Source organism: Gavialis gangeticus, unplaced genomic scaffold (genome assembly GCF_001723915.1).
Source record: "Gavialis gangeticus isolate Ggan-Ray unplaced genomic scaffold, GavGan_comp1, whole genome shotgun sequence".
Taxonomy (NCBI): Eukaryota; Metazoa; Chordata; order Crocodylia; family Gavialidae; genus Gavialis; species Gavialis gangeticus.
The window spans coordinates 166,439,179-166,449,096 of record NW_017729024.1 but is presented as its reverse complement, the minus strand read 5'-3'; the positions used below and the strand labels follow the sequence as shown (position 1 = coordinate 166,449,096).

At 54.5% G+C, this 9,918-nt stretch overlaps 1 protein-coding gene across 2 annotated transcripts in view; it reads left to right on the top strand.

The window, feature by feature from the left end:
* DNAI1 (dynein axonemal intermediate chain 1) overlaps nt 1-9,918 on the top strand; it is a 239,635-nt gene that overhangs the window by 152,150 nt on the left and 77,567 nt on the right. For both annotated transcript variants that reach the window (XM_019518064.1, XM_019518063.1), the window contains exons 17-18: nt 2,905-3,053; nt 4,725-4,824. In XM_019518064.1, the coding sequence (XP_019373609.1) occupies nt 2,905-3,053; nt 4,725-4,824 (249 nt within the window). The remainder of the gene's footprint in view (nt 1-2,904; nt 3,054-4,724; nt 4,825-9,918) is intronic.

The following is a 9,918-nucleotide window of genomic DNA, read 5'->3' as shown; positions in this document are numbered from 1 at the left end:
GGGGACCACGTTGGCTATCTTCCAATCATCTGGCATCTGGCCCGAGCAGCACAAGTGCTCGTAAAGCCGTGCCAAGGGCCCTGCAATAACCCCTGCTAGCTCCCTCAACACCCTGGGGTGGAAAGCATCTGGACCCGCTGAGTTGAACACGTCCAGCCCCTCCAGAAGCTCTCTAACCCGGTCCTCCCCAGCCTGAGGTCTGGAGGCGTTCCCCTCGAGTCCTTCTTGCAGCATGATGGGGAAGTCCCAGTCCCTGCCCAAGACAACGGAGGTGAAGAGTTGATTAAAGAGGTCTGCTTTCTCCTCTGGCGCAACCACCAGATTGCCCAGAGTATCTTGCAGGGGCCCCACATTTCCCAGTGCTTTCTTCATCCTCCCTATATATTTGAAAAAGACCTTTTTATTATCTTTGATCTTGGATGCTAGTCCTAGCTCTGTGTCCACCTTAGCTTTCCTGACAGCCCCCCTCCAGGCCTGAGCAGAGGAGGTATACTCCTCTTTGGAGATAGCACCCCCCTTCCACTGGGTGTACACCACCTTTTTGGCAATCATGCATTGCTGGACGCCCTTGGTGAGCCAGGGGGCTTTTGGGCACTCCTGCACCCCTTGCTTCTTGTTGGGATGGTCACCCCTTGGGCCCTGAGTATTGTCTCCTTAAGGAACAACCATTCATCTTGGGCACTGAGCTCCCCTGCTCTCGGGAACCCCAGCGCCTCTCCCACTTTCATTCTCTACAGACTAGCTAAACAGAGACCAGGTTTAGAGAGCAACCAGTCATGAAGCATTTTAAAGTCTTCTGGGGTTAAGAGTCATGCCCTGGGCAGTCTACCTCCTGGCACTCACAGCAGCACTTAAGTGCAGGCTAAAGCCACCCTTGCCTGGGACAAGTTGGCCCCGCTGCTGGGCACCTTGGAGCCATCCACGCATGCGCTGACCCACTGGAAGCTCTGCTGGCCCATGCATTGCTTTGTGCCCCCTGGGACCTAGTCTGTGAGTGAGGAGCCTGCCTGGACCAGTGGTGCTCAGCCTTTGGCCCTGCCAGCCAGATGAATGGTGCAGGGCCGGTCCGTGGGGTACATCAGACCCTGCAGCCCAGGATTCAGGCCCACACATCTTGATCCAGATTGAGCTGCCCCCGCCTAGCCTCACGTGCCAGGATTGGGACCCTGTACCACCCTGCCTGCTGGGATTGGGGGCTCAGGACCCAGTGCCACCCCGACCTGGCCCTGCATGCTGGGATGGGGTCCTGGATCCTGTGTCGGGCTCTGGGCACCAGGATGGGGGCCTTGGAGGCCTGAACCACGTCTAGGCAGCCTTGTGTGCAAGGATCAGGTTCCAGGGCCCCGTGCTGCATCCCCCAGACTCTACACAAGCTCGGGGCCCCACGCTGTCTCCATTCAGTCCTATGCGCTGGGATTGTGCCTCGCATCACCCTGAGTGCTGAATCTAGCGCGCAGGACTATGGCTGTGGGCACCCTGTTGACTGGCACCGGGGTTGAGCACCCCTGACATAGACCTCACTTGGCGATTGAGCAGCCCCTGGATGCAGTGACCTGGGGACCCCTGCAGTCTCTGGTGAGGTGGGAGCAGTGTGATTGTCCTGGTGGAATTAGGGACCAACAGAAGCAGAAAGGCCACAGCACAGAGCCAACATCTCCACGCTTGGTCTTCAGCTTCAGCACTCGCTCTGTGCGTAGGTAACAAGGCCGTAGCAGTGCTGGGCACTCGCAGCATCTGCTAGCCTAACAGGAACATTTAAGCCCAGGTGACCCAATAAGCATTTCCCCAGGACCACGTGTAACTGCACAGCAGGGCAGGGGAACAACCCAGGTGGTCGAACTGTGAGCCCCGGGCTGGGCCCTCTGGTTTAGTAGCTGGCAAATCCCTTGTTTCCTGGCAGCGACACACACTGGGCTGACACCCCTCACACATGGGCAGTTGGACAGAGCAGCAAGGGCTTTCCAGTACTACCTAGGATGGTACCATGCTGAGCAGCTCTGACTGCAGAACAGAGCCATGGGGCCACAGCACTGTTGCTGCCAGCAGCATCACACTAAGGGGGGCCGAGTGCCGGTTAGAGGGCAGGATTGCCAGACCCACGTGACTGAGAACCAGAGGACAGACCACATGGTCTATGCCCAGCTGGAGCCGTTCCCCAGGCCTGCTCCCAAGACACTCAGCTGCACTCACATGCATTGCAGTTTCACTGTTCGTGGCACCTAGAAGCACTGGACTGTGTCTGTGCTCTCCCTTGCAAGCCCCCATCTAACATTGATCTCAACAGATGCAGGCTTTCCCTAGGTGTTGCTAGCAGTGCGTGCCCCTCACTGCCCCCCACCCTTGCTTTTTAGCAATTGGCTTTCCTAGAGGGCAGGAAGCCCTGGGCAGGGCACACAGCTGCAGTGTATCCAACAGCAGAAATGGCAAGCGTGGGCAGAAGGGAATGAATTGAGGCTCTCTCCCATCCAGGCTCATTTCTCTGCCAGGCACAGGGCTAAGCCATGCAGGGGAGAAGCATCACATGCACTAACCAAAAGCCTGAGGGAGATCTGTGCTGCAAATGCCCTGCGCCAGGCTGCAGCATCCTCACAGGGGCTGCACTGCCTCACGCAAGCTGACACTCAGCCATGCCGCTGAGCCCTTCCTGCAGCGCAGTGTGAACACAGCTGCACTGTGCCTAGCGCAGGAGGCAGCCCTGATGCAGCAGACGGTGTGGGGGGGGGGCCCTGCTGCCTAGCACGGTAATGGCAGGGTGTCCACATGCCTGGCAGAAACAGTCATGACCCCATGCACCCCGTCCCCAGCAGGTACCAGAACCAAAGGCGCCCCTCAGAGCCAAGACACTGTCCTGCCATGCTCCCGAGGCACGTCTGTCCCTGACCCCAGCTCCTGGTTCCTTTGCAGTGTTCCAAGGCCTATTCAAGCCAGTTCCTGGACGTATTTGATGCCCATCACATGGCTGTGGATGCCGTGAGCTGGAACCCTTTCCACATGAAAGTCTTCATCTCCTGCAGCTCTGACTGGACTGTCAAGATCTGGGACCACACCATCAAGTAAGTCTCGCTGCGTCCTGACCTGGGCGCTGAGCATTCATGGCTGTGGGTCAAGAGTCCAGCTTGCAGCAAAAGCAATAATGCACACGGTGTGCAGCCTGCCTGGTCTGCTTACATCTGGGGTTCTTTACATCACTGTAGGCTGGGCGCGTTGCTAATGACTCTCTCATTCTCTGGGTTTTTACTGAGAGCAGCAGTTCTTCCAGCAGTAACAGCAGAGGCTCCTGGACTGCTGCACGTGTGAGTCTAGTGCCAGAAAGCTATAGCGTGCCTCTCTCCTCTGGCCTGCAGCTGAGCTATCCAGGTCAAAACAGAGCTCTGCAGTACAAGTATGTGGGCAGGAGGCCAACAACCCACATGGTGCTGGGCCTGGCTACCTGACATCAGCCATCCCTCCCCATTAGGAGTACCCCCACCCAACTTCTGCCTTCCACTGGAGCAATCATACTGTCGGCCAACCCCGTGGGGGCACAACTGGGAAGGCAGAGAGTCAGTCACAGAGCCCACTGCAGGGAGAGATGAGAGTAATTGGAAGCATCAGCCCCAGGCACTGACTTCAAAGGGGCACCAGAATCCCCCTCCCCCTGAATCTTTGCCCTGACAGGGACAGCCCCAGGCTACGCAGACACAGGAGCTAAGTGCAGGGACATTAGACTGACCATCGTCCCTCTCCCACCACTCTGGTATTTGGAGACACCCCACCTCCCATCCTGTACCCCAGGAGCAGAGGAGTATTTTCTAGGGTGTAAAACTTGTTGGTTATGTCTCTTGTGGTCAGCTTTAACCCCTGAGGGACACATGGGGAGCACCTACATTGTATGTATATGTGGTCTGTGTCTGGGCCATGCCTGACCCACTGGGACAACGTACTGTTGCTTCCAGGGTGTTGCAGAGCTGCACCAGTGTTGTAAGCCCCTGACAGGTATCTCCCAAAGTCATGCCAGGGTTTTAGGGCTCTGATTCAGGTTTGTTTCTGACTTGGAAGGGTTTTATTCAAACCCAGTGGTTCCTCTTTTCCATTCCCTTTCTCACTAGCTGGATCTCCCTGTTGCCCTGCAGGGCTCATAGCCCCCCTTCTGCAGCCTGTGAGCCCCAAAACCTGAGGCTGATGAAAGCAAACCTTGGCCCCCTGGGTGATATAAAAGCAGGCACGTTCACTGTTTTCAGTTCAGGTTTACAGGAAAATGCGACTTGAAATCCACATAGGCGGCTCACGGCCAAAAGACTTATAATACCCAGCAACAAGGGGGGCAGAAGGAACAGACCGTTTGAGAGCAATAGATCCCAGGCCTGTGAATGACACGTATCTGGGTGCAATCAGAAAACTGAAGTTTTGAAAGTGGGCCAATTCCAGCTCTTCTCACCGGCCAGTGTCTCTGGAATGAGCCATGGTGCTGTGACCTGGGGGACGGCTGGGGTAGCCCTTAGTGCAACCTCCAGAGGAGCGGGGAGAAGCAGCCTGCTTTGCCTTCACCCCAGTGGGTAATGCAAAGACCTTGGCAGGAGAGAAACTTTCCACCTCCTACTGCTGATGCCAGAGGCTGCTCTGTTCTGTGTTTTTCCCTGGGGCTGAGGTCACAGCCCCTCTTACTGCAAGCATGAAGGAAGTCATTGGTTTGGGGCAGTGGCATGTATTGAGATAGGTTCTTCTCCTTGGGTCTTTCTTTTCAGGACGCCAATGTTCATCTATGACCTGAACTCTGCTGTGGGCGACGTTGCCTGGGCACCTTTCTCTTCCACTACCTTTGCTGCGGTCACCACTGATGGGAAGGTAGGAGCCTGGGAGCGAGATGTGCTGGAACCAGGAGACAGGTCCTTGCAATCCAGTGTTCCCAGACTGAGTGGGGAGGCAGGTCAGCACCCAGATGGCTGCATCTGGCCAGCTGCTGTTGGCTGCCTCATTTGGGCTGGAGTCAGAGATTCAGGAGCAGGAATGCATGCAAGAAGTTGGGAATAAGGCTTTCTAGTTACAGGGGGTGGAGTGGGGTGGCTGGCAGCTGGGGAGGAGAGTAACAGGTGCTCCCTACTCAGTCTGAGTTCTTCCCTTGCTGCCCCTGACTCCATAACTCACCAGTATCTTGAGGCAGTTGTATGGTAGGAGTTTGGGGCAGCAACACTTCCCATTTCCCCCTCAAAACTGCTTCTGCACTTGCTGAGATGACATAGCCAGCAAGGTTTCTTCATAGTAATGCCAATGCCTTTGCCTGTCTTAAACTGAAAACCAGAGGACCCATTGGCAGATGGCAGGGGCCAGCTGCAAAACTCAGCCATGGCAGGCTGGCGGGGATGCGTGTTCCTCTGTCCAAGTCAGGCAGTTCCCATGGCCCTCTGGAGATGTGCAAGGTCAATGTAATGGCTATTAAGGAGCCAAACCCTTAATAGCCATTACATTGGGGGTCTGGTGTAAGCAAACTCAGATCCTGCTGCAGCTGAGAGCCTGCTCCTCTTAGTGCAGGCATGAAGGTTGCCGTTGGTACTGGGAGAAGTGCACAACGATTTAAACCACCAGCATGAGAAAGCTGCTTTCTCTAATAGCCTCCTCTTGACAATGCTTCCTTCATTCTCTCCCACCCCCCTGGGCTGGCAACCCCAGTCACGTCGAACCCCTCTCAACACCACGAAAGCTGCCATTTGCATTCATGTCAGAACCAGCTTATACCTGAGGTGGAAGCATTTATGGTAGCCTGGAGTGTGGCCAGAGGCTTTCCTGGGACCTGGGCCTTCCTCTGAAATTGCTCCTTGACTGTCAAGGCAATGGGCTTCTGATGAGGAAGTCTTGCAGAAGGACCTGACGTTGGGTCAGTATTGCCTGAACTTCCAAGATTCAGGGAAGCATTAAAGTGTATATATATATTGAATATACGTGCCTTCAATTACAGTGATGTGTCCAAAGGCAGCCCGGAGCCCTTTGCTGTAATAAAATGGGATGAAAACAGCATTTCTCACCTGGCACTCAGGTGGGATTGTCTCCAAGATTAGTGACTTGTTAGTGCAATACTTAGAACAGTCCTAATGTTGAGCTGATGGGAGTTAGATTTTTGCCCCTAACCATCCACCTAGCATCTTGTGCAGTTAATTCAGTCCTGGCAAGCTGCCAGCGCAGGGAGCCATTTGTCCTTGTTTCTATCCTGCTCTGAGAGGGATTACTCTGAAACGACAGACCCCATTCTCTGCTGGTATGAGCTGACACAGCAGCATGCAAGACAGCATGGGGCTTCTCCCAATACTACTAGCAGAGAACTTGGTCCTAGATCATCAGGCTAGCATTTTCATTGCAGTTTAACCATTACAGAGTCAAAGAAAAAATAATTTTGCTGATATACTGGAGTGGCCTGGTTGCTCTGCAGCCAGGCCGGCTCAGGCAGAGCACTCAGTGTTAGCAAAGCAGTGTCTGGTGTAGCCCTGACTCAAGGACGCAGCCTGCAAGAAAGAGCCAGAGTGCTGCCACTTGAATCAGTCGTGGGGTCGTCTCTCTGAGCAGCCCCAGTCTGTGCACTGCCATGGGGTTTCAAGGCCCTTACTCACAAACGTGCTGTTTTTCCCTAGCAAAATGCAAAGTGAAGGCCCTAGCTGCTTGTTTGTAGAGGGCCTATGGCAGCTTTCCCAAGAGCAAAGGCATATCAGCCACAGAGCCAGGCCTGGTTCCAGCCTAGGGCAGTAGTTCAGATTAAAATGTGTAATGGAGCAAGGCAGGGGTGGTCAGAGTAGGTCACCTGGGTTGTGAAGGTAAAAGCCAGGAGATCGGAGCTGTGTGTTACAAGCCATGATGGAGCCCCAGTGTTAACAGTGTCGTGCTGATACCTGCACAAACCATCCCCTCCCTGGAGCTAGCAGCAAGGTTCAGCTGGGAAGGGTGAAGGACGTAGTGACAGCCCTGGGCCCCGGACAGTGTTTAATGCTGTTCAGAGAACATGGCACCCAGTCTCGGCCCACACAAACTTCTTGTTCCTGCACCCAGTTAAACCAACAGCTCCACCCAAGAGCAGCCTGATCTTCACTGGCTGTGTCATATTCTTTGTCAGGTCTTTACCAGCAGGTCAGTCATTCCTGTGGCCTTGGCTGCATAGCTTGTGTTACAAGAGCCACACATTCCCCCAGTGCCTGCACCCCTCACCTTGGTCTCCCGCAACCCTGCAGCTTTGAAGGCAGCAGTAGATGGGAGTAATGCTGCTGTGCTCTCATGACCCAGGGCTCATTCCTGCTAGCACACAGGTTGCCCAGTCAGTCCTGCCATCATCCTTCAATCACTCACTCATGTGACTGGGTTTGAGACAGGCTACAAATTACTGTGAACTTTTTTGTGTGCAATGGGCAGTTTGGAAACCCTTTCGTCTCTGGGTCCAGGAGTGCTTGAGCACTGGAAATATGTTGTGCAGTCAAAACAGCAGAAAGCCAAATGGCTTGACCACAGATGTAATTAGGGACTGGCTGTGAAAGGGCACGGGTTGGCTCAGGTGGCCTGAGTCACGGGCCCAGAGGCCAGGGTACCGGTAGCGGTAACAGCATGAACACTTCCAACCAACATCGAGCCATGTTGCAGTCCCCCACCTCCCCTTCATGCGGGTCCCGTTTTCCGAGCCTGTGGAGCTGCAGTCAGCCACCTGCTTCCCCCATGAAATGCTGAATGGTCCTGGGTGATTCTGGCACCAGCGGTAGTTGAAGGGGGAACCGACCTGCCTTGACAGCCTCCCCTTTGAGAGGGCAGGAGAGACAAATCCAGTTAATGGCTGTATGTCAAGTTGCAGAGTCCATGGCATTCAAGGGGTTAACTCCAGGGGCCCTTTCCTACTCAGCCTACACTGGCCACTTACCCAAGGGGGCAGGGAGCTCCTGTTGCCCCTCCTGTCCCCTGGAGTACCCCGAGGAGAGAGCAACACATTGGGAAGCAGGCCCAAGACAGGGATTACACAGAACCTTGGGAGCCCTTCTGCCAGCTGTGCATGGGTTTTGCCAGCTGTGCACGGGTTCATTGGGGGAAGGGGTAGGAAGGATCTAGAGCTGTTACACTAGCAGCTTGATCAGACGTGTGTGGTTAGCACAGAGTAGCACAGGGAGCAGTCACAGGAAATCACTGTAATGTCCTTGCGGACTGCAGCAGGTAGACATCTATGCAAATCACTCTGATGAATATTAATATGGAGCAAGTGCTGGGGTGGGAGCCGGGGTGCCAGCTCATCCTTGCTGCATGCTGGCAAGTGCGGGTCAACGCGGACTTCCCTGTCTGCCCAGGGCTGGCCTGCCCTGCACTGCCAGGCTGGCTTTGGGAACACATGCACACTCTGCTCCACTCCACATGGCCCTTCCCTCCACCACACACCCCACATGGGTCCCCCCATTATGGGCAGAACTTGGCCCTTAAGCTGGTATGTAATACCCCAAATGCTGGTTACTGGGGCTGTCTCCACCCAGATGATACTCAAGCTGGATCCAACAGTACTGAGCTAACAGAACATGGCAACATCCTCCTACCTTCCTTATGCCACGGCCACTGGTACAGTCTCTGCCATGGTGTGGGCCCCAGAACCCCATCATAATCAATAATTACCATTAATAATGTACCAGGCAGTTCCCTGGGTTGGGAAGATCTCCGCGGTTACAGGGGGTAACAATGTGATGGCTCTCATCTGTATCTCAGGCCATCATTTGGGATCCTTCTTCGGGTCTCAGGATGGGCTGGAGTTTGTGGGGGTCTCTAGGTGCTTTCTGGAGTTGATCTAATCAACCCACGTACTATCTTTCTTAGGGTGGTATTGCATGTTACCTTTAAACAATTCTAAAGGCACTTAAATGGGAGCATTCACGTATTAAATGGTGTTACACTGTGCTAAGTACTCGCAGGAGTCTTCAAGTTACACCGCTTTGGGCAAGGGTTATCTTTGAGCCATTCTACCTAGCTTGAGCTAAGGTATTGTAAGTCTGCTCCATGGAGAAAAAGTGACTGATTTGCAGCCATCCAACATCCCAGCATGAACGGTTCCCAGCCCAACTCTCCCAAGCTCTACTTTCCAGGGGGGTGTACTTGCCCCAAGCCAACACCGCCACCAACCCCGGTGGGACTGATCCCAGCCCACATGACTCTATGCAGCCGGCTCCATGGACCCCAGGACATCTGATCCACGCCCCTGGGCTGGGCACCAGGCGCATGGCCCTCCCGGCCAGGCACGAACTGCTGAGCAGGCCAAGGTTCAGAGCAAAGAATCCAGTTAGAGGTCTTACCACTTTATTCTAAGTCAATACGAAGTGAGCTGCACCATAAAGTTGTTGCCTCCTAAACAAACTGGGCACTCTTGATTTGTGCATTTAGTGCACTTCCCCAGCAGAAAAGAGGCACTGGGCCATAACGTAGCAGGGAACAAAGGAGCCCTGAAATCCATGCCAGGCAGCACTTGAACCCCTGGATTCCCGCTGATGGACTCCCCATCGCTTAATGCTGTGCATCTTATGTGGCTGTTTAGACCAAAGCAGCAGTTGCTCGGGGCTGCAGGGGGTGTCAGGGAGGCCAAGGCGGAGATGGGACCGGGACTAGCTTCCCAGATCAAGGACAACAAGGAGTCATTTTTTAAATACATAGGGGGCAAAAAGAAGGTACCGGGTAACGTGGGGCCCCTGCAAGACACGCTAGGAAATCTGGTCTTCACACCACATGACAAAGCTAACATATTTAATGATTTCTTTGCCTCCATTTTCCTGAGCAAGGACCGGATCAGCCCCCCACTGGGCCCTCCTCAGGCCCCAGGGGAGGTGCACCCAGGCCCAGGGTCAGGGAGGATCTAGTCAGGGAACGTCTGGCGGGACTGGACGTATTTAAATTGGCTGGTCCAGACGGTCTCCACCCTTGAGTACTGAGGAAATTGGCTGCGGTCAT